This window comes from Etheostoma spectabile, chromosome 17 (assembly GCF_008692095.1).
Source record: "Etheostoma spectabile isolate EspeVRDwgs_2016 chromosome 17, UIUC_Espe_1.0, whole genome shotgun sequence".
NCBI classification, from domain to species: Eukaryota; Metazoa; Chordata; class Actinopteri; order Perciformes; family Percidae; genus Etheostoma; species Etheostoma spectabile.
Window position 1 is genome coordinate 24,498,709 of NC_045749.1, and position 24,660 is coordinate 24,523,368.

The 24,660-nt window shown below is 43.6% G+C and overlaps 1 protein-coding gene across 1 annotated transcript in view; it reads left to right on the forward strand.

Moving 5' to 3' along the window:
• Positions 1 to 24,660, forward strand: part of birc6 (baculoviral IAP repeat containing 6) — a 109,575-nt gene that overhangs the window by 38,189 nt on the left and 46,726 nt on the right. Inside the window, 27 exon segments of the mRNA XM_032541923.1 lie at positions 471 to 686; positions 772 to 955; positions 2,144 to 2,347; positions 2,832 to 2,965; positions 4,351 to 4,504; positions 4,586 to 4,702; positions 4,858 to 5,018; positions 6,418 to 6,544; positions 6,647 to 6,757; positions 7,524 to 7,712; positions 7,715 to 7,781; positions 8,168 to 8,739; positions 9,951 to 10,126; positions 10,228 to 10,324; positions 10,893 to 11,087; positions 11,203 to 11,403; positions 11,561 to 11,840; positions 11,933 to 12,189; positions 13,223 to 13,331; positions 13,610 to 13,846; positions 14,632 to 15,484; positions 16,504 to 16,647; positions 17,805 to 17,934; positions 18,779 to 18,910; positions 20,327 to 20,488; positions 20,620 to 20,793; positions 24,443 to 24,642. Of these exon segments, the coding sequence (XP_032397814.1) occupies positions 471 to 686; positions 772 to 955; positions 2,144 to 2,347; positions 2,832 to 2,965; positions 4,351 to 4,504; positions 4,586 to 4,702; positions 4,858 to 5,018; positions 6,418 to 6,544; positions 6,647 to 6,757; positions 7,524 to 7,712; positions 7,715 to 7,781; positions 8,168 to 8,739; positions 9,951 to 10,126; positions 10,228 to 10,324; positions 10,893 to 11,087; positions 11,203 to 11,403; positions 11,561 to 11,840; positions 11,933 to 12,189; positions 13,223 to 13,331; positions 13,610 to 13,846; positions 14,632 to 15,484; positions 16,504 to 16,647; positions 17,805 to 17,934; positions 18,779 to 18,910; positions 20,327 to 20,488; positions 20,620 to 20,793; positions 24,443 to 24,642 (5,583 nt within the window).

The following is a 24,660-nucleotide window of genomic DNA, read 5'->3' on the forward strand; positions in this document are numbered from 1 at the left end:
ATGCTAATATGGTCTCTGTAGGCTACTCGCTCCAGTTCTGGTGGCTAATTAACGCAGATGTGCTGATCAGCTCTCATAACGGGTCAGCTGGGTAGCGCACCACCGTGAGTCCATGAGGCTAATGTCTGATTACTTGGGCCATCATTTAGTTTGTCTATTACAACAGAATTATATACCTATCAGGCTGTAGAGATGTGAAATTAGGCAACTGCAAGTGATACAGCTTTCCATGAGGGTAAAACAACAAGAGCGCTGAGACACATCACAGTATCAGTGGAACATCAAAGCTTCCCTTCACAAACAGTTTTGTCTATATTAACAATGGATCACAATCCCTTTGTATAATAACAATGGTAACACTTGCAGTGAAGAACGTACAAAGAATTATCAGTCACCTCTGCAGTTCCTCCTAATACAGGATATGAATGTTTCATAATAATAATGCAATCATAATTGCCTCTCTCCTCCAGCACTTTAAAGACCTGATTCGTCTGCGTCGGACTGCCGAATGGCCCCGCTCCACGTTGGACACCGAGTCTACCACAGCCAAAGAAGCCCCGGAAGTAGAACCTCTGCCCTTCACTCTGTCCCATGAGCGCTGCATCTCTGTGGTGCAGAAGCTGGCCCTCTTCCTCCTCTCCATGGACTTCACCTGCCATGCCGACCTGCTGCTCTTTGTCTGCAAGGTATTCATCTGACACTTGGGTATAGATTCTTTACATTTTGTAGTCTGTGTATACCCATACATAAGTTATGTTGTTACCCCCTCAGGTCCTTGCTAGGATAGCCAACGCCACAAGACCCACAATCCACCTGTGTGAGGTGGTGTCTGAGCAGCAGCTGGAGCGTCTGCTGCTACTGCTTGTGGGGACAGACTTTAACCGGGGGGACATCTCCTGGGGGGGTGCCTGGGCACAGTATTCCCTCACATGTATGCTACAGGACATCCTAGCAGGTGAGTTCACTTTGCTTGCAGTTTGGTGTTGGTTGATATCTGTGACTTGATAAACTGTTGTTGTGCTTTTGTCTGAGATTTTTTAGCAACTGGTGTTTGATCAGTTTGAAAAATGTTTACTCTGACACAAATTGTCGTTTGAGTTTCATTCTGGCTGTAGAGCAGCACACTTTTTTATTTGTATTTGACCATATGCTGAGGACTCTGTGTTGCTGATGTCTGGGAAAGATAGCAGTGACATGGATCTTACTCTCTTGCACATCCTAAGCTTATGCTAGCATTGTTAGGATAGCAACGTCTGTCTGTCTCTCTGTATATCAGTCAGCCGCTTTCCACACTGAAACATTTCTAAAGAATTACAGGTTGCATTGCCATTAAGTAATATACAGATATTCAAGACCCCAGCAAACATTTTAATGATTTTGGTGACCATGCCTGACATTTCCTCTATACGCCACCAGCTAGTCAAAATGGATCACTATATGGACTATTGGATCATTTGGCACCGAAATGTTTTGCAACATTCATGGTCCGCCTAATATGAATTCTAAGGATTTTGGTGATCTTCTGACTTTTCCTCTAGCACCACAGTGAGGTTTACATTTTTTTGTTATTATTTTTTTAAATATCTCAGCAGCTATTGGCTGGATTGCCATGGAGAACTACTCGCAACTGATGGAAACAACATCTTTGACATTGTTCCAATATTAAGTTTGACCGCTGCTGTTTGGAAAGCTACAATGTTAGTTAGGAGGGCAATAGCGCACCTTGAATTTACGTCCACTAAAAGTTCTGTTGTTGCCGCTGACAGACTCAGATTATTATTATTATTATTATTATCATTATTATCATCATCATTATTTAAGTGTCTGACAACAACATGGAAAGGATCCCTGCAGGTATAGATCTTTTAGTTAAAGAGTAAGATCCTTTTAGTTTAACATGAAACAGAAATCACCATCACCAAACCCACCAGACTCCATGTAAATAATCACTACTTTTAGCGTCGTAAAACTCACTTCATTCAATGTGGACAGAAACTAAATAGAACTACCAAAAGCTGTTTTTGTTTTTCTTTCCACTGTTCCAGCATTCACCACTCTGGTCTGGTTGGAATCAACCTGTTATGTCTTAAACTGGTGCGTCACTGTTAAACTGTGTGATGAAATGTACACGTTGTTTTCCCAGGTGAACTGCTGTCTCCAAGCTCTCTGGATATTATGGATGAGGTGGCGGGGGGTGAGGAGGCCGGCGCCTCGTCCTCCTCAGCAGGAGCTGATTCAGACGACTCGCTCCCCCAGCCGGCCCCCATCCCCTTGGTAGAGAGCATCGACGAGGCCCTGGTGCCTGACATCATTGCAGGCACTACAGGGACCTCCTCAGTATTCCAAAGTGCGTGGGTAGCCCCGTCCTCCTCCTCCACACTTTTTTATCATCACTATGTCAAGTATTTGTGTGGTAAAATGTTCTCCTCTTTTTTCATAGCTGCATGTTTACTGTGTTTTACACAGTATAGTTTTATGTCTAGTATTATAAGGTCTGCCTTTTGGAAGGACACAAAGCCACTTTGGGAAAATTGTTGTGATCAAATTCATGATTTTTGCATTATTTGTTTATATTTGACATTCCATTGGAGAATTCTTTATTTTTTTCCAGTTTGGACACCATAAGTGGTTTTAGTTACTGTGTTCTCATAGAGAAGCCCTGATTGAGCCTTACTGTGTCTTGTGTGTGGACTCTCCCTCCAGTAGAGGAGCGGATGTGTTGATTGGCATTAAAATTGCCCAGTAACGTGCTAAAGAAAGAGTTCCTCTAACTTGTGTGTTTTCCTAATGTGCTTGCTTGGCAATATTAAGGCTGTTTTCATTATCCGAAGGTGCTCCACCTCTGTCATCTTTGGAAAAAGATAAAGACATAGACTTTGACTTGCTACAAGACCTGATGGATGTTGATATTGATCCTTTAGATATTGATTTGGAAAAAGATCCACTCGCTGCCAAAGTTTTTAAGGTATGTTGATATGACATAATATTCTTCTTTTATTTTCTCTTTTTGCTGTTAATGACAGTTAACGCTATAGTTAGTTAATAAAAGGGGTAAAATACTATATATAATATAATAGAAAAGGATAAGCAAAAATGAGAAAAATGTTAATATCTGATAAAAGCATAATTTTAAAAGTCCTATTTAGTAGTGAATGAACATATGATACTTTATTTCAGGTGATGCCACTAAGTGGCCCATCCCACATGGAATCACATGACATGAATACAAAAGTCATTTCATCCCCAGATTACTACTATTACTACTACTACCACTACTAGTAGTAGTAGTAGTAGTAGTAGTAGTAGTAGTAGTAGTAGTAGTAGTGATTTCAAAGTTGTGGTAGCTGAACATTAACTTGAACCTTAATAATATAAGATAAAGTAAGAATTTCACAAAAGTTGTAATTAGAACAGTTATTATGACATTTTTATTAATACATTGTATCTAAAAGGTGCCATAAATCTGTCAGCTTGTATGTTAAATGAAAGATAATGTCTTCAAGTTATGTATGTCAAGGTAATTCTGGAAATATTCTTTTTTTGTGACATTATTATATATTTTTAACTTTTTCTTTTAAAATTGCACCCCTCATCTCATTTCATTTCTTCATTCAAATATTCCTACTTTATTCTGAATCATCACTTTCCAATAATAACCCCAATATGCTGATGTACACCAGCCTGAATTGTTTCTTTCATTCAACTAAAATATTGGAACATTTGACTTTAAGAATTCTACAAACACATGTTTTATGCGGTTGACATTATCTGAAAATGTATTCATTATTCAAAAATAATTAATTAGATGAATTGGTTTAGTAATTGGTTGTAAAGTAGGTAAATGCTTAAATCATTTCTAAGCTTGTGATATTTCAGCGACACAGCCCCACAGCAAAGCTTGACACAGTTTCTTCAAACTAACTCACTTTAATTGTTAGAATTACTAATTGGTTTCAGTTTTGGAATGCAGTTGTTGACTTGAACCCTGAAAAGGCCTTGATTAAAGATGATCTTGCTTGAGCTCAGCATTCAGTTGTGTGAACTATTGTTGGCAGGAGAGGGAGAGAGCAGCGTTGCCCTCATGTTACTGGGCACAGTTAAACAACTTGCAAGAAACTGATCAAATACAAGAGAGTTATGTGGATTATAGGTATAACGGTAGGGATTGCTCTGCTTTCTTTGGGCTATTTTTGAAGTGATGTAATCAAGAAGTGTTGCATAACCTATTTTACTTTGATTGAACTAAATTATCATTTTGAGATTTGAAATCAAATGTAAAAGTTGATTTGTTGACATAGAGCAACTAATCTTTTTTGCCCCCCCCCCCCCCCCTCTCATGTCCATCCTCAGCCTATAAGCAGCACCTGGTATGACTACTGGGGCGCTGACTATGGCACGTACGGGTACAACCCGTACATTGGAGGAGTTGGTATCCCAGTGTCCAAACCTCCGGTTGCTGCTGAGAAGCCCTGCTCACAGAGTCTGTCGGTCTCCGTGTCCCAGGGTGAGTAGTCCTGGCCTCTCCAAATAAACAGTAGCATGTCTTTCCTTCTCATTTCTGACCTTTTTCCTCTGTGTTTCACAGCACTGGATGCCCGGCTAGAAGTGGGCCTCGAGCAGCAGGCTGAGCTGATGCTCAAAATGATGGCAACTCTACAGGCCGACTCAATTTTACAGGCCCTTAACTCCAGCTCCTCCACAGGTAAGCACACAGCACCAAAGACAGCAGGACACGGCTGTTTGACTAACTGACCTTACTGGAGATGCTGGAGACAGAGTGTACTTTTCAGGCCCTGTTGAAGTTTGTATTGGCAGTCTGTACGCATCATGGCTGTAAGATGTGCCTGTTGCTTTCAGTGAGCCAGGCCTCCAATGGGACTGATGACTCCCTGCTCAGGGCTCTCCATGGCGGAGGCTCTCCACCAGCCAGCAGCCTGATGGTGCAGCCCTCGTCCATCCCCATGCTGAGTGCTTGCTTCAACAAGCTCTTCTCCATGCTGCAGGTCCACCACGTACAGGTCAGCAGACACAAAGACAAATGCAAAACACAAAATACTCCACTGATTGTAGTCTGGATTGTTAGGAGGTCTAGACTCTGACCCGTTCACTCCTGGAAATTAAAGTGGACACATTAGGTATTTCTGTATTTTTAGTCATATCTACAATGTTATAATGTTGGATTTTCATGTTAAACGTGGCAAAAACTTCAACTCATGAGATAAACATATTTCAAAGAAATCCCTGTGTGCTCAAACGTTCAGATTGAACGGTTCTGAATGCTTCGATTTAACCGTTTTTTCTAGTCTCCGCTCGGCGTTCCGTAACAACTAGCTGGCTTCTATGGGACATGGGATTGGTCATCTTCTACAGCCAGGCAGGGCTGGAGTGTTTTGAGATGTCATCTTAGCTGCCAGTGTTGTTAAATTCTCCCTAATTCCAGGTCACATTTCTCTTCAAACATTTTTGGTTATATAGTTTTTTGGTTCAGAAGCCGTTATCTGCGGTTGAAGTATCAAGTAGCTGCATGCTAACGCCACGTAGCTGTAATCTTGGCGGCCAATGCTGGTCAATTCTCCCCAAATTTCGGTCACTTTACTGCTTGGATATGTCCGGTTGTGTAATATTTGGTTTAGAAGCCTTTATTACTGATTTTTCCTGGTAGAAAGTCCTGCGATATACTCTGTTGCAGTAGCTCCAGCTGAGCGGAGATTCCAGGAAACACACTGGCCAATCAGAGCAGACTGGGCTTTTTGGGAGGGGGGCTTAAACAGCCGGCGCTCCTACTGAGCGCGAATACAGCTGCAGCAGCTATGCGCAGTATGAGAAAAATAAAGTGTTTTTTGAACATTAGAGTAGATAGACATGTTCTAGTAGAAACACAAAACATAAGTATGAACCTGAAAAAGCTAGAAAATAGGTCCCCTTTAAGATTGATGATTTGAAGCCAGTGCTGTGTAGTTCTGGTCTGTTGCAGGCTGCAGCTGGTGTTCCTCCAGGTGAAAAGAGGGCTTTTAGCTATAATCTAGAATAATCTGGGTTGTAGGAGGAAGTAATAGTGTAGTGGCATCTTTACGTGTAAACCTGTGCAATAACACTGTTCTTCATTTTGTTGAACTTCTTTTGTAGTGAAATACTGTATGTCCAGGAGACCCTGTCGAACAGAAGTAATTCAAATTCCATTAAAATAAATGTTATAATATAAAAAGTTAATTTTTTTTTTCTGCAGCCTGTTAGACAGCTTAACGTTTTTTGCACCTGCAACTCAACCAAACCACCTCATGCAGTGCTGTTATCAGCTGCTCCACTTTGGATGAAAACAGAAAGAGAAATGGCAAAATCCACAAGCTTCTGTTCCATGAAGTCAATTTCACTTCCTGATATCTTCCTTAAAGTCTCTGGGTCTATTTCTTCTGTCAGCTGGAGTCCCTGCTGCAGCTGTGGTTAACACTCAGTCTCAACACGTGTTCTGGTGGCAGTGAAGAGAGCGGATCAGACATCTTCCTGTTCAACGCCAGCCGAGTGCCCACCATCCCACTCAACCAAGGTCAGGACTCCAGCACACTGGAGGAGCATTAGACATTGGCTAGTGTTTATTGAATTGTGTTGTTATATGTATGATATTGTGTGTGTGTGTGTGTGTGTGCAGCATCCATCAGCAGTTTCCTTACCGTGCTGGCTTGGTACCCCAACACCTCCCTGAGAACGTGGTGTCTGGTGCTGCACTCTCTCACCCTGATGACCAACATGGCAGCCTGCGGTCAGTGCTCCACTCCCACTGCTTTCCTTCTGTGTGGCATCAACACTGTGTGTGGCATCAAGTCTCATCAGATCTCAGTCAGACGGTCACACTTTGTCTTTCGCTCAAAGAAGTGTTCAATGAAAGAGCTTAGTCAGCATGTCCACAGTGATTGGTTTATCAGAGGGGATTGGTTTGGTGAAATAAATAAAAATGTCATCAATAAAGTCTGAAGGGGTGGAAAGTACACATTAGATGGACAAAATATTTTAGAAATAGAAATAGTTTTGATGCATTTATGGACCTGTTGCTGATTTTATTCATGAAGCATGCAAATGTTGAATTGTAAAGTTTACTAAACCAAAAACTTAGATGATGTGTCATCCCTAACTTTAGGACAGCTAAGTGAAAAACTCGTAGCAAATCATCCAAACTTGTCCTATTAGGAGCTACTTTATATATTATAATATATATATATATATATACATACATACATACATACATACATACATACATACATACACACATATATATATATATGTGTGTGTATATATATATATATATATATATATATATATATATATATATTCACCTCTTACATTTTGGATGTCAAATCATCCTTGGGTGAATGGGCGTGCAAAATGCCTCCTGCTCAAAACATGCTTTACCACAGGACAATAGCACACTGTAACTTTGACCAAAAAAGGACAACTCGCCAGGTGATTTTCATTTCACAGCGAAAGCTGTGGGGGATAGTGGAAAATAATCTTTTTTTTTGGACTTGCAGCCTCCAACAATGGGATGAGCGCTCATGAGAGCACCGCCCAGCAGATGGTGTCTGACCCCACCCTGGTCCATGTCCTTGTGCGCTTCCTGTCGGGCAGCAGCACCAATGGGACCAGCCAGCACAGCTCTCAGGTTGGACCCACAGCCACCCAAGCAATGCATGAGTTCCTGAGCCGCCTGCAGGTCCACCTGTCTCCAGCTGTCCACAGATGTTCAGCGAGTTCCTGCTCAAACTCATGCACATCCTGTCTACTGAGAGGTATTCAGTTGCTTCTTGGGAAATGTATTGTCAGTCAATAACAAGGTTTCTGCCGGGTCTCAAAAAGTGTAAAATTTTTAAATCAAAATTTTAGTCCTTTAAGCTATAGTGCGTAGTTTCTGTCTCCCCCATGATAAGTTCAAAGTAATGACAACAACGCGTCCACATGATACAAACCTTCCATGATCACGTATCATGTTGTGATAAATGTCATTCATAACGATCAATGGTTAAAAATGTCTTAAAAAGTCTTAAACCCGCAGAAACTCTGAAGAATGTTTGCATGTTACAGCACAGTCATCAGTGTGATAATCACAACATGAGAAGTCTCAGTAGAAGCTGCATGAATGGTCTTTGGGAACTAATGCTTGATCCTGACCCTTTAGGGGTCCGTTCCAGGCAGGCCAGGGTCCGCTGGACGCCCAGGTCAAGCTGCTAGAGTTCACTCTTGAGCAAAACTTTGAGGTGGTGTCGGTGGCTACTATCTCCTCCGTCATCGAGTCTGTCACTTTCTTGGTTCACCACTACATCACCTGTGCTGAGAAGGTGGTGTCCCGTAGCGGCTCGGACAGCTCTGTGGGCGCCCGGGCTTGTTTTGGTGGTCTGTTTGCCAACATCATCCGGCCAGGAGACGCCAAGGCCGTGTGTGGAGAAACCACCCGCGACCAGCTGATGTTCGACCTCCTCAAGCTGGTCAACGCGCTGGTGCAGCTGCCTCTGTCCGGGGACAGAGAGTTCAGCGGGCGGCTGCCGCCGGCTGGCAGCGGAGCGGCTGACAGCAGCGTGTCGGACGAGGAGAAGGTCTGCGGCAGCAAAGAAAGCGTGGCTGGTGGCTCGGCGTTCAGCCAGGGCCCCCCCGCGGGCGTGGCTGACCTGGTTCTAGCCAGTCAGCAGATCATGAGCCAGATCCTGTCAGCACTGGGCCAGTGCAACAGCAGCGCCATGGCCATGATTATAGGTAAGATCAATCACAGAACAAAATAATCAGCTAACACTGCAGTTCCTGTCAGCTCTAGCCACAGTTTGAGCATTGTTTTGATTTTACTGGCCATAACTTTATGGTTTTGGTTGACTCTCAAGATTCTGTCCGGTTTAAGGGTTAAAGCAATACTTTAAAAACGGTGCAGGTGCTTAAAAAAGAGCAAAAAACAACAGTCAGCAACATTATAGAACGGCTTATTTATTGCTTAGGCTATATGGTTAAAAAGTAAATATTTAATAATATTGTAATAACAGTACCTTATAACAGAAACTAATTTCACCAGTAAATTTAGTTTTTATGGCAGCCGCAGACTGTTGTACGTCCCGGTGTAGTGAAATACTGTCACACTTTACACCGCTTAGCTGTCAGCATTTTAACCGTGTTTAATTCAGTAGGAAGGCTAATGTTACCCGTCAAGGGAAGTGTTAACTAGCGTGACGTGCAGCGATGCTTCTGTTGCCTCTAACTTCCGTTTCAGTGTATCAGAGAGAAGCTCCTAAGGCCGCGTTGTTATTCAGTCTGGTAGATACCGGTTATTAGGCACTAGTGCCATATTAGCACCGGGGTTCAGTACCCAACCCTACCTGGTTTCCAGCACCAGCTGTATTCCCTTGACACAAACATGACTCCAAATGAATGCTGAATTATGTTATTGTTGTTTACAGCTGTTGCTAAACAATAGAAACTGCTGCATAAAATAAAGGACCTAGCTAGTTAATTGTATGATAGATTAATGTTTTTCTGAACTCTATTTAAGGTTTCAAAAAGATAGATTACTCTGTCTCTGTTATTGCTGTTTCCCTCATGCTATAACCTTTCCTAAATACCTATTATGCACATTCCTATATTGTCATTGTAGTTGTTTTTTATTTAACCAGGTAAGCCGATTGAGAACCAATTCTCATTTGCAACAAGGACCTAGACAAAACAAGGCATAAAACATGCAACACAACATAGTAAAGAGTTGTAGAATATTCAAAATGGCACATTCTACACTGACTGCTAAGAGTACACCAGTTTTGTGTGCGTGAACACATTAATGGGCCATTAGCCTAACAAAAGCATACAGACGCTCTCTCTAAAGTGTCGGTGGTGCTGGTGTAGAGGAACTAGAGAACAAGAGAAAAACTAAAAGCTCCGGAGGATAAATGTGTCCTGCTGCGAGCTGACCCCTGTGTGTTCCTCAGGAGCCAGTGGTCTCCACCTGACCAAACATGAGAACTTTCATGGCGGGCTGGACGCCATCTCGGTGGGCGACGGCCTCTTCACCATCCTCACCACCCTCAGCAAGAGGGCCACCTCCGTCCAGGTTATGTTGCAGCCCATCCTCACATACATGGCCTGTGGTTACATGGGCAGACAGGTGAGCAGGAGTTTGTCATGATCTGATATGAAAATCCAATCTTAAACAAATCCACATGCCAGAACTTTAATATGTAGTTTTCTTTTCTTGACATTTGGCAGGGGTCTCTTTCCACCTGTCAGCTGTCAGAGCCTCTTCTGTGGTTCATCCTACGAGTGTTGGATACCAGTGAGGCTCTCAAGGCCTTCCATTACATGGGTTGGTATATACACAACACTGGCCTCCTAACCCCACTGTGTCTCTCAAAAAGTATAAGAGAACAGAGAAAGCCTCATTAACTCACGTCTTCCACCAGGGTTGCTCTTAGGTTTTTGAAATACAGCAACATTTTTTATTTAATTTGGTAGAATATTTAGTTCTTTAAAAAAGCATTGCACATTGTGTGCTTATATATTCTTATGCTCATTTAAATGTGTATGTTTTTAGTATTTTGTGCATTTTTATTGATAATCATGCAAGTAGACTCATGATACCATTATAGCAATTGCAGTAAATCCCATTGCAATCTGACTTTTTCTCCAGCCCTTAAAGCGACGTTAAGTGACAAATGTTTTACCTGTTGAATGTTTCTCTGTTATTTATCTGGGACTAGACCTATCCCACTGCAGACAGACTCTACCTATGTTAAAACCCTGATTGGAGAAGTGGGAGGACATTTTGCACAGTTATTAAAGCGCATAGCTACACAAATGTATGTAGGATGGATTCTAGAAGCCTTTGGACACTCTGATTGATGAAGAAACATCACTTTCTTGTGTTTTACCAGGTGGTGTGCAGTTGATCTGTAACAACATGGTGACTAGCACTCGTGCCATTGTAAATACAGCACGCAGCATGGTGTCCACCATCATGAAGTTCTTAGATTCCGGTCCTGGGAAGACAGCGGATGGCAACCTGAAAGCCAGAGTGATGACCTCAGAGCCAGACAATGCCGAGGGACTCCACAACTTTGCTCCCTTAGGTTGTTTTCTCCTCAGTTTGTTCCATCCTGTGGGACAATGTTTTATTAGTAAAAGAATGTATAACCTCACATCAACTATTGTCTAAGTCTAAATGATCCGTTTGTCCCTTCACAGGCACCATAACATCCAGCAGCCCCACAGCACAGCCAGCAGAGGTGCTCCTCCAGGCCACGCCCCCCCACCGACGGGCACGCTCAGCAGCCTGGTCCTACATCTTCCTGCCGGAGGAGGCCTGGTGTGACCTCACCATCCACCTTCCGGCTGCCGTGCTGCTCAAAGAGCTCCACATCCAGCCACACCTGGCCTCTCTAGCCAGTGAGTAGCACCCATTTCATATAATGCTGAAAGGAAATGAGAAAGTTTTGAAATCTGTATTTCCATCAACTGTCCAAAGCTTTTCCATCTCACTTGGATGAAAACTCATCTGTCGCTCCTTTGTGTTTTGCTGTGTCTCCTCCTTTCTACCAACCAGCCTGCCCGTCCTCAGTCTCGGTGGAGATCAGTGCTGATGGGGTCAACATGTTGCCACTCTCCACGCCAGTCATCACCAGCGGCCTGACCTATATAAAGATCCAGCTAGTGAAGGCTGAGGTTGCGTCGGCTGTTTGCCTGAGGCTGCACCGGCCTCGTGATGCCAGCACCCTGGGTCTGTCTCAGATCAAACTCTTGGGCCTAACAGCGTTTGGGAACACCTCCTCTGCAACTGTCAACAACCCCTTCCTGCCTTCTGAGGACCAGGTCTCCAAAACCAGGTACCCAAAACACATTTTGAGACTGAGAAATATGTGCCGGTACTTATATTACATGTGGGTGGTGTTGTAACCTTTTTCTTTTCCCTGTACAGCATCGGGTGGTTGCGTCTGCTCCACCATTGCCTGACCCATGTTAGTGACCTGGAGGCCATGATGGCTAGTGCTGCAGCACCCACCGCCAACCTGCTGCAAACCTGCGCCGCATTACTCATGTCACCGTACTGTGGCATGCACTCGCCCAACATCGAGGCTGTGCTAGTCAAGATTGGCCTGCAGTCCACTCGCATTGGACTCAAACTCATTGACATTCTGCTGAGGAACTGTGCCGCCTCTGGCACCGACCCTGCCAGTGAGTCACACACCGCAGATGCAGCGTTAATCATAGGCAGCAGATGCATCGGATCCTTAAAAAACATCAAATAGTCTTAAAATATTCAAATGTATTGCCTTTAGAGGTCATTAAATGATGTTGTTAGTTGGAAAGACTGAGACAAGGCCATGTTTCAAATGTTGTTTTGCCCCAACAGGTAGTAAAAACGTCAGAGTATTTGGTAACCTTTTATTTTACAGGTCTCTGTATTTTCCTATTAATTACTTAGATCAATGTAATTTAGTACTAATATATGGAGACAAAGTTCAGTTAGTACACTTTCAATTGATTAATTCAATTGATTAATTCAATTGAATTGAGTCTTTTAGTCAGTGTACAGCAGATCAGCTATACCAAAATACTTGGAAACATATTTGGACAAATTCCCAGGATATGGCTCGGAAAACATTACTGAGACTTACTGAGACTCAAATAAAGCATCTCCAAATACTGTCATGCAGACCATTCTAACAAGTAACTGGTCACATTGCAGTAATTAGTATAAATGAAGTGAAACTGCATTTATAAAAGCAGTCTTGCCACCTGAAAGAGCAACATCTCTGCTTGAGTTCTGCACGGTTCTAAAACTGAGATAGAAGTAGCCCTGGTCTGTGTCTTTAAGACCTGACTGGCCCGAACCTGACTGGTACTGCCAAATCTGAGTCCCAAATCAAGCATTGGTCACACTGGGAGCCTTTGCCTCTTCAACGAGCATGTTGCATACACTTGCAACACATGGCATACATGGACCCATATTCAAAAGAGAATATGGGTCCTCTTCTGAAGAGTCCATGTTTTTAATCCTGTGTATCGTCTTTTGCTACTAGTAACTGCGTGGAGGAGAAGTGGGGGCGCGTGCACGGTCACAGAAGGCTTTTATCATGTGGACGAGCCGACAGTGTTGTTGTCATTACTAGAATTCCACATGGGGGAAACAGAAACAATGCACTATTGCTTTAACTATTGAGCATGACAGCCATTCTTATTTTAGTCTTTGCTTCTATCTTTGTAGATTTAAACAGTCCTCTGCTGTTTGGACGACTAAATGGCCTCTCCTCAGACTCCACCATCGACATTCTGTACCAGCTGGGCACCACGCAGGACTCTGGAACCAAAGACAGGTACATCAACACACTGTTTTCACCTTGACTTAAACTGTCGTTCTCCCCTCTATAAGAACAACAACCAATGAGAAACAGCTTTCTGTCAAGGTGATATTCCAGACAGACTCATAAGTCGATAGTAAACCGTGTCCTTAAACTCTCCCTGTCATCTTTTACTGTTGTATGGTTGTTTGCTGCATATAAATTCCATGGTGGCGCCCCACACACTGAGGGACTGAGCAGATGAAACCACGTGAAATTATTGATCAATCTTGCTCTGAATTGTCCTCTTCCAGGATCCAGGCTCTTCTCCAGTGGGTGCACGACTCTTCGCGAGTGGCGGCCCACAAGATGAGTGGCCCCATGGGATACCCTGGCGCCGGTCCTGGCTCGTCGTCTGCCTCGTTGAGGGAGTACGGCCTGCTCATGCCCTCGCCCTCCCACCTCCACTGTGTGGCAGCCATCCTCTGGCACAGCTACGAGCTGCCTGTGGACTACGACCTGCCTGCACTGCTCAACAGAGAGCTCTTTGAGTCAGTCATAGTCTTTCTTCTTATTATAAACCATGTATGCAAGGAATAGTTTACCACAAAATTAGTTAATATATACTCACCCTCACATCAGAGTTGCTGCAATGTTGTTCTCATGTCTAAAGAAGCATGATTTACATTAAAATCATGATGGCAGTCTTACTACAGTTGTCCTAGTAACGTTTCTGTGACACCTCCAACACAACTCGGGTCTGACTTGGATACTGTTAGATCAACATGAAAGCCACAGCAACACAGGGTTAAATATGCACAGTGAGAAATTGAATGCATGCCATGTTCATCTTATGAAGAGCAGTGTAATACATTTATCATTTATAATCTCTTATGCTTTGACAACATTATGAAACTCAAACAAAAGCTATATAAAATGGCTAAAAAAAAAGACAATTGGCTGAGGTGTTGCTGAGACTAGAGCCCAAACGATATATCGGTGGGCCGATATTATCGGCTGATATTAGGCATTTCTCGATCTATTGGTATTGATTCTAAAAATGATGTTGTTGCATAGTCTGTCCACCAGAAGACGTCCTGCAACGTCCCTGTTAGTGATGGCGTTGCATAGTCTGTCCACCAGAGGACACTCTACAACGTCCCTGTTAGTGATGGCGTTGCATAGTCTGTCCACCAGAGGACGCTCTACAACGTCCCTGTTAGTGATGGCGTTGCATAGTCTGTCCACCAGAGGACGCTCTACAACGTCCCTTTAGAGTACGAACAACATAGATTGATGACTGATTATTTATTCCATTCATCCTTCCTTCCTGCAGGCTGCTGTACAACTGGTCCATGTCGTTGCCGTGCAACATTGTGCTGAAGAAAGCCGTGGACAGCTTGCTGTGCTCCATGTGTCACATCCACCCCAGTTACTTCTCGCTGCTCATGTCCTGGATGGGGATTGTCTCCGTGCCCAGCGCCAGTCACTCTCAAGCCCAGCACCACCGCCTCTCCATGACTGACGACGGCAAAAAGCAGCACGACGCCAACACCAATGCTGCAGGACTTACAGACGACTCCAAGCATGCCAGACCCCCCATTAATCTGTCGGAGTCCCAGTTAGCTACGCTGGCAGCTGCCTCCCAGTCTCCAGGAGCCATAGAGCAACTGCTGGACTCAGGGTTACCCTCACTGCTGGTTCGCAGCCTCACCCAGTTCTGTGTCAGCCTTCTGGCCAGTGCTGACCTGCCTCTGCCCGCTGCTCAGGCCGAGAGACGACATCACCATCATCACTACTTCTCATCCTCACACATTCGTCCACCTCTGGCTGCAGAGTTGGCCGCTCCAGTGCTGCGCTTTCTTACTGAAGTAGGCAATAGTCACGCAATGAAAGACTGGTTAGGAGGGCCAGAAGTAAACCCGCTCTGGACAGCACTGCTCTTCCTGTTGTGCCATTCCAGTGCCAGTGCTGGTGCCAATACAGGCCGTCAGTCCCTTGGCTCTGGGTCTGCAGCAGGGCCCCCACCATCCCAGCCTCAGGCTTCAGGATCACGCTTCTCCCTGTCGTCTTCTGGCCAGGCAGGAGGACTCAGCACCCAGCATAGGACTGCTTTGGAGAACGCCACCGTGGCCTTCTTTCTCCAGTGCATCTCCTGCCACCCTAACAACCAGCGACTCATGGCTCAGGTCTGCTCTTATTTTCCTCTTATTCATTTAAATGGTGGTGGTATGTTAAGACTGCGTCGGTGCAGGGGGGGTGCAGAAATAAAATGCAGCCTGCAGTGAATAGGATTCAACTTTTGTAGAAACGCAACCCAGTGTGAGGCTGCGGCGTCCAGTCACTGAGCTTGGATCAGACTTGTTGGGGTGTTTGGAGGCGGTGTGAGAGTCCCGTACAGGAAGCAAAAAGGATCAGAAACATCAGATTGATTTGAAGAAATTTCTTTAAATAGTCAGCAGCCTTAACAATCGGCAAACATTAATTATTTAATTAATACTTTAGACTTTTTTTTCTTTAGAAAACCATATTAACCACTGACATGACATGTTTGACACAAAATCTGAGTTCTCAAAATCACACATTAGGAGTAAAAAAACCCGCTGAAGTCATTAATTCATTAACAGGATTGCCTCACTGGGCTTTTATCTTTGTTTTATAGTTTGTGTTTCCTTATTGAGCGGCTCCAAACACACCTGTACCTCAATCTCATTGAAAAGTTAGAGCATCCACCGAGTGGTTCAACTGCATACTGCAGCAAATCTACACAGCATTTTCTGAACTGTTTCTTTTTCTTCTTTCTAAATCAGTTAATTTCTACAGGCAATAAACCAAAAATCGAATAATGATTGACACGCCTATCTAGCACAAAGCACTGTCGCTTCGTCTCTTTCCTTTCTCTCTTTCTCTGTAAAAAAGAAGCTGCCTTCAAGTGTGTTCGGAAATGGTAATCTAGCGGAAAAGTGTACTTGTACCACAGTACTAAAGTACACAACAAGAAGTCCCATAAATGGGGCTTATTAAGGGACACTCCCACACTGCTGCACAGCCCTGCACCGAATCGCCGGAGCGTCTGAGGCTGTGTGAATGCAGCCCAAAGCTTTCGTTTTCTCTGAGACACCAGGAATTTAATTTTGACATCACACACACACAGATTTGCTGATGTAATTAGTCAGAAGTTTAATTTTCAAACCTTTTCTGGCTGCAGGTTCTCTGTGAGCTCTTCCAGTCTGCACCCCAGCGAGGAAACGTGCCGATCTCTGGAAACATCTCGGGCTTTATTCGAAGGCTGTTCCTGCAGCTCATGCTGGAGGATGAGAAGGTCACAGTCTTCCTACAGTCTCCCTGTCCGGTGGGTAGCTCTCTCTGCTGTTGAACATCTGCCCCTCTCTTTTCAGTTACCAAACCCATTTTCTGAGTTGCATCAACCAATCAGTTTGCTTATTGCTCTGTGATGACACATTAGCATGTATCTCGGTGTCATCATTCATGGGATGGGATGTTGTCTGTCATGAACAATGTTTGTTGCAAAAGATTCCCCAGCATGTTGATAGAACGGCTCAAACTGATATACAGTGTGATTGGTGTGGAATCAGCTGGGACCACAAGGAGACAGCTCAGCAATATGAACAAAAGCCTCCTCTTATCACAGCAATCACCTTGAATGCGTGTCAATCACTGCTCAGGCTTAGGAGACTGTTTGGGCTTTAGCAGAAAGGTGGGAGGGATTGAGAAGTTGTCGATGTTCAAATTCTAAGGCAAAGTCCTGGATTGCCACAATCCTACCTACAGCAATTTTAACTTTCCATCTGCATTTGTGGCCATAGGACCATGGAGCCGTGTAATAAAGCAGCGTGGCTAGGGATGCTGATGTCACTCTGACAGTCTGTAGGTTGGTTGGTTGTTCACTCGGTCCAGTGGTGCGTCCACCAAACTGCAGATTGGAATTACCATGAAATTGGATTCAGATATTCCTGTCCTCCTCTGGAGGACTTGCAATAAGTTATTTAAAAAAAGTTTGTTACATGGTAAAAGAAAAATAGGTAATGCAAATAATTTCTTTACTGCTACTTACCCTGGTCTAGCAAATTGCATTTTAAGCTTTTTTTTTTTACTGCTTCATGGCTCTCAAGTTGGTGGCTCTCTGGCGTACAGCACTCACACCGGAGAGCTACTTGACTCTTGCCACTATATTGATTAGGACTAGCGGGTTAAATGGCTGTCCTATAGAATTGTTAGCCTTACCGTCTGGCTATAATTCCCTGGGTACTCGCCTGCCTGTCGAATCATTCATAGAGTTCACGTCTGTCTCGGGTGGTAACGTGTCTGGCCTGTCAGTAGTTTGTGTGTCTTTAGTGGTATGCAGAAAAAGAAGCAAAAAAAAACAATGCTGGTCCCATGAATTGTTACCCTCAAACTCTTTAGTTGGTGAAATTTCCTGTAGCTAAGCAGATCATTATATTTTCACAACATACTGACACAAAACCCTTGTTCCTTTTTTCTTCTCAGTTATATAAAGGACGCATCAATGCCACCAGCCACATGATCCAACACCCCATGTATGGAGCAGGCCACAAGTACCGCACCCTCCATCTGCCCATCTCCACCACGTTGGCTGAAGTCCTGGACCGGGTGTCTGGTATGTTTCAATACAGAAAACCTTCTACTCCAAGTAGTATCGATCATGTTTGAGAGAGCTTTGGTTGCATGCAGGTAAACAGTCAATGTGGAAAGTAAAAGAGGCAGAACTCTTTGGCTAAAATTCCATTTTGAAATCCAACTTTGGCGACGATTTGTCTTTTTATTCATTTTCATTTATTTGTCAGCATTCATATGCAGATATCTGGTTAGAGAGATGAGCCAACATGTCGCCTGGACCTTAAACTCTAACAAAAAATATGAGTGTGGGATCTGGGTAGCTCAAGTGGTTGAGCATGTACCCCATGTACCGAGGCTCAGTACTTCCAGCACGGCTGCGGGTTCCATTCCAACCTGTTGCCCTTTGCTACATGTCATGCGCCGTTTCTCTCCCCTTTCCTTTCTTCAGCAGTTTTGTCCAATAAAGGCCCATAATGCCCAAATTATTATCTAAAAAAAGTATCTATATGGAGTATCTACTTGGACTGTAAACAATCACTGGTTCTCAGAAGAGGAAATCCTCCCAGATATCCTCTGGCTACTCCTGAACCTCAGAAATATTAGCCGTTAGCCCCAGAGGCTAAATGGTTGGCAGACAGATAGCCGATGATAGTGTCACAAATTGCAAATCTGCCTGTCTCGAGATACCAGGATAAGAAAAAACCTGCATAATAAAAACAAAACGTGCATTTGTTACTCCACATACAAAACCTAACCCTGAAACCCTCATTTGAGAAGTTTAGGGGGAGCTCTAAAATGGCCAATGCTTATTTCTACAATAAATCATTCCTTAAAGGTATAGGTAACCCATCTGATTTCATGCCGTCTTCTGTTGATCTGAACAGACACACCCAGCATTACAGCCAAGCTGATCAATGAGCAGAAGGAGGACAAGGAGAAGAAGAATCACGAAGAGAAGGAAAAGATGAAAGCAGACAGTGGCTTCCAGGACAACTACAGTGTTGTTGTGGCCTCAGGTACTTGAATCTGTTCCTTCCATACCCCTTGTTCAATGGCAACCCAGCCATCAGTACATTAGCCAACCTTGGATGGCTGCTGGATCTTATCCCACTGACAACATGCCAATCAGATTGAAAAGGCAAATGTGTAGATTGTTTACCCACAGCTAACAACATGAACTTCAGCCACATGCCAAATGGTTAATCCAAGACTAGATCCGGATGTGTATTCGTCCCAAACTGTTTGCTGCAGGACATTTGGTTTGGCATGCTACATTGGTTAGGTGCGCCAAAAATAATCTATTAATGTCCCCTACTCGCACTTGCGAAACAAAACTTCTGGAGCCTAAGTTTTACCCAGACCGGGGGGGTACAAGGTATTAACTCTGCAGGGTGCCCAAACTTTTGCAGTTGCCATGTTTTACTAATCTAACTTTTTGTGATTTTTTTTTAATTATTATTATTATTCTCTTAGCTTCTTTATGCACATTAATACATAATCCCAATGTCATAGGAGCTTGTGGTTTAAACTTTAACCCTATATGAAGAGAACTGTATGAGCAGGTGGTGAAGAAAATAAACTGCAGGTCCAGGGATTTAGCCAGCGCTAACCAGAAGGACGGAGTTAACAAATGAAGGTGGAAAGAAGATTAAAGCAGGTCGAACCGCTCGCTGACTGCATAGTCTGCTCCAACCGAAATAGACAGAAGGGAAAAGCAGTCCCGGCAGAGTAACATTCTCTTTAGAAACAACACTTTGACACATCAGTGCTTTCTACAGTTACTGGGATGCTTTTCCCTCATCACCTTCTCACAGAACTTCATTTCAATTTACTCTTCATACTCCACCAACAGTTACTGATGTGCCGGCGGCACTGCTGTTTTACCAAACCAATCACTAAAACAAATGGGTGGCCAATAAGCCACTGTTCAGTGTTTATGCTTTTCAAAAAAAAAAAATCCACATTTTCTTTGTTTTTCCTGTTCTACCAAAGATGTACTAAACCATGATCCTAAAAACCAAGGTACATACCGAGCCACGAATTATGTGTACCGTTACCAGTACCGCTTAAAGGAATCCTCTTCCATTGAGTTGAACTCTTTGTGAGAATAAGGATTTTTAATTCTAAGATTTAAAAAACAACAATGCTTTATACTTAATTCTTAATATATGCATCCACATTGTGTTCTTGAAGCACACATTTAAATATGTCAAGTGTAACTGGGACCTACAACTGGGAATTTAGTGTTTTTGGTGAAGTTGAGAGAGATGTCAGAGATTGCACATTGCAGTGGTTTGGCATTACAACGATCAGATTTATGTAATACTGGCACAATAACTGAGCTTTTGGTAATATTAACATGTATCTCTATTGCTGTTTGTCATGGTCTAACAGGCCTGTAATGTTTCCATGTTGTCTGTGTCTGTCATCAGGCTTGAAGTCCCAGTCCAAGCGAGCTCTTTCAACCCCTCCCAGACCTCCATCGAGGAGGGGTCGCGTGATGAGTGACAAGTTGACTGCTTCGTCTGGTGTGGACCCTTCAGCCAAAACCATTAGTGTGCCTGTCTTCCACCTCTACCACAAGCTGCTTCCAGGTACCACATATGCATGTGCAAGCTTAACATGTCGACTCACATCTGGCAGTAGGACGTCGATGGGTTTGAATTAAAATACTGCAACTAAGCAGCCAGAGTTGAGTTATTAATAGTATGAAACTCTCTTCCAGGTCAGCCCCTTCCACCTGAAATGACCCTGGCCCAGCTACTGACACTCCTGTATGACCGCAAGTTGCCACAGGGCTACCAGTCCATCAACCTGACAGTCAAACTGGGCTCCAAAGTCATCTCTGACCCTGGCCTTTCCAAGACAGACTCCTTCAAGAGGCTACGCACTGAGAAAGGTACCAAAATCAAGTCCTATGTCCAAATCATTATGATCCATCCATGGTCATTCTCTGATCCGTGGTCGGGTCGCGGGGAAGCAGCTCCTGAAGGGGACCCCCAACTTCCCTTTCCCGAGCCACGTTAACCAGCTCTGACTGGGCAAGGCATTCCCAGGCCAGGGTGGAGATATAATCCTTCATTTGGGGGGGGGATATCATCTAACAAAGGTCTCCTGCTCCATTGAATTAACCAGGAGATTTCTGAAAGGTTATCAAACACTTCACTTCATTCTTGCTCTTTATCCCTTTTTGCATTCACGCTACAGTGCAGCTTGGGTCGCATACTGTCCAACCTGATCTGAGTCTGAGAGAGTAGGAGCAAATCAAGATCTGGACCCGACAGGCCTTCTGTGTTTTTATCTTCCATAGGATTTGAGCACAACGCAGTTCTTGTAAACTGAAGCACTGACTTTGTATTAGCTGCATGATGAATAATTAGTGTTATGTTGTGTTGTGACATAAATAACAAATCCCAGCACTGAACAAACAGAAGCCCAGACAATAGGTCCAAACTTTTTTATTTATTTTTACATAATGTTTTCCGTGAAAGAACCTAAAGCACCATGTCACTTAGGCCTAACTAGACCCAAACATCTGTGAATATTTGTCCGACTAGCTAGAGGTAATCTGAATCAGCTTTAATGGCAAAGTAATACAAGGTAATTTGTTATTTTATCCACACTCGAGTTGACATATTAATAGTGAAGTCTGAAGTCTGAACTGACGGGTCACTTTTGATTGGACAGTTTCGGTGGCTGTCATCCTGCATCATCAGTGCTATTCCATCGACATGCTGCACTTTACTGCACTTTAGAACTTATCCTCTTAGGTGTCACAAAGAGCTCCTAAAGAAATAAATGGTTATAAACAGTATTTATTGTGACACACTGGACCTCATAGCATGCCACAAATACTAAGTGACCGATAAAAATGAATGAAAATGAGGCGTCCTGTATCGTTGTATTACAGAGGGATATGTACTTTGCATTGCTATGTTTGAGTCAATTTCTGGGCTACTACTATACACAAGGCAGGTGCATCGATGTGCTGATATGCACACATGTAACTAGGGCTGCCTGAATGCTCCACCGTGAAGTTGGCTAATGGATCTCAGTTTTACCTCCTGATGTTCAACTGCACCTCCACGTAGCAAGCAGAACAGTAGGTGGCAGCTTGCACCTTTCACAGTGGTTTGGAACCCACCAGGAAAAAGAAGGACCTCTCCCCCAACCACACACCCCAATCCCTCAAACTCCCGCCACTTCCCCCTTCCAGTGTTGTAATGAAAGTCTCAAACTTAATAGACATTTATCAAATAGTAAGAAATTACAGGAAAATGCATAGATTTCACTCATTGCCTTTAGTGAATGCAGACTGATAATGCTTACTGTCAAGCGTAGGCAAAGCCAAGAAAAACCCTGATGCTTTATGTAAATCTAGGAGTTAGCTATTTAATTTATTCTAAAACCGCATTTTCAACAGATTAAACCAGTGTTCTGGTTCTTGGGTTCTTAATCTACCATGAGTCCTGCTATTGGGACCACCTGCTCATTTTTTGAACATTTGCAAGAGGTGACTCTGAGACACCGCTCAACGTGGTTGCCAATGTTCAACATATAATACTCCAACTGCTGGCCCCGTTAAGGTCCATTTGATTTGGCATTCTTTGCCTTTAGTCCAATGTTAAACCATCTGAAAGGTAGAGAAAGAAATTACGTGATAGTGGTGATTTTAGGAAAACTTTTGTAAAAAGAATTGTGGATAGAACGGGGTTTAGGACTTTCAATGCATTCTAAATGGGGGGTACTGCAGTAAAAATCCAGTCCAGTGGCTAGTTCTCTCGTCCTGCATCACGATTTAAGGGAGTTGTACTCCGGGCTCAGCTCACATCACCTGGGCTATTTCTCGGGCTGCTTTGGAAGAAAAGCCATGAGGCTAACAGTTTGTGGAGTGGTTTGGAGCACAGTCTGCTCAGTCATGCTCACTCTTCTCTTTACTCCTCAGGGAGTTAAAGCTGTAGATTTCATGTATGTACAATGGCATATATAAAAAGATTGTTATTCAAGTGATGCTGTGCTGAATATTTTAGCATGAGGAAGTGTGTTTTGTAATTTAATTTGAAGCCATTTACTCATGCCATCCAGTGAGAAGGACAATAAAACACTGTTGCTGAAGGAGATTTAATGTGGGAAGGTTGCTGCTGGGAAGGCAACGCTGCCGCTCCACTGATGTGTTCTGGAGTCACCACATGGTGACACTGGTTATATTTAGCTATCTGATTCTGCAGGCTTGACGGTCAGCACTAGGTCAGATTAATTGTTAACATCAATGTCTTGATGATCTCAGCACTGGTGAATCAGCAGAACTGGTGTCCTGTCCATGATCCATAGTTTCAATTTTAAAACTACTCTCAATTGTTTGGATGAGTACTGTGATGTATGATTGGGTAATTCGGTATCATAGAAGTTGTTATTCCAAGGACCACATGTATTGTCGGCGTGTATTTGTTCTTCAGGTGCAAAGGTGGAAGTAATGACTTTACTGTGCTTTATTTCAGTGTCCCAGTTAGCCACAACAGCAATCTAGCAACCAAGACAACCCTCGCATTTCCTTTTCTTCTCATTCTGATAATATCACCACAAGTGTCAAAAACGTATTTTAAACAGGTAGTCCTGACCCTCTCTGTGCCTGGACCGGCCTGACAGTAATATAAAAGTTTACTAGGGGGGTAACGGACTGTAGTTGATCCGTACACAGCCACCCTTAGGTTCAGCACATGTGTAAACTGTGCATTAATTGCAACATTGTTGTTAAATCAGTAGGAGGACGAGTGATTTTCAACCGGCTCTATGTCACAGCAGCGCCAGCAGTACATGCAGATGAACGGCGCCTAGCCCCCCTCCATTTTGCCAGCTTACCGCCGTGTGCAGTCCATGCTGCACTGACACGGAGCAGATAGAAGTTTGCAGCGTTTCTCTTGATTTAATTAGTCACATTATTTATTACCAGCTGCAACAGCGGGGGGGTGTTTTCACCTCGTCGTTCCCTGGCCCAACCACAGGCGCTGCTGCTAGCTAGCTGGTGACTAGGGCTGGGGCATGTGTTTATCCTCATTCAGTTTCACGATACATGGTTGCCGATTGGATTTGTATTTGTAAGGCATTTCTAAAAACTCAAAAGTTTTGTACAGAGAATTTACATCTAAAAACTCATTTTGTATGTACATCACATTTATTTACTTTGTAAACATGGATTTCCTGCTTTTGCTCTGTTCAGCTGGAAACCTTATGAACAGAAAATATTAAGGTCACTTCTTAGTAAAAAAACAAAAATGAAACATTGGTTCTAGGGAAAAAGAATCGATTATAAATATCACGATACATATAATTTTTGTTGTTTCACATCTTGGTAATAGTGCATATCGCATACAGTATATGACATACTGTTCTGCAATAAAACAAACGGTTAAAGAAGAATATAATTGTCATTTCAGTGATGGGACTCTTCTCCCAGTAGACTTCAGAACAAACAAACAGTGCTAACAAGTGTCCCAGATGGCCGACAGTGCATGAACATACAACAGGTCCTCTGTTTGCTCTCCTTGCAGTGGACCACTGTGACATGCTGAACAGCTGTCCTGAGGACGAACCAATGGCAGCCAGCGAAGAGTGTCTGGATGCTGCCACTGACGAGTCCCTGCTGGAGACCAACCCCATCCAGTCCCCGCTGCAGGTCTTTGCAGGCATGGGCGGCTTGGCCCTCATCGCGGAGAGGCTGCCCATGCTCTACCCCGATGTCATTCAGCAGGTACGACAGCCTGACACA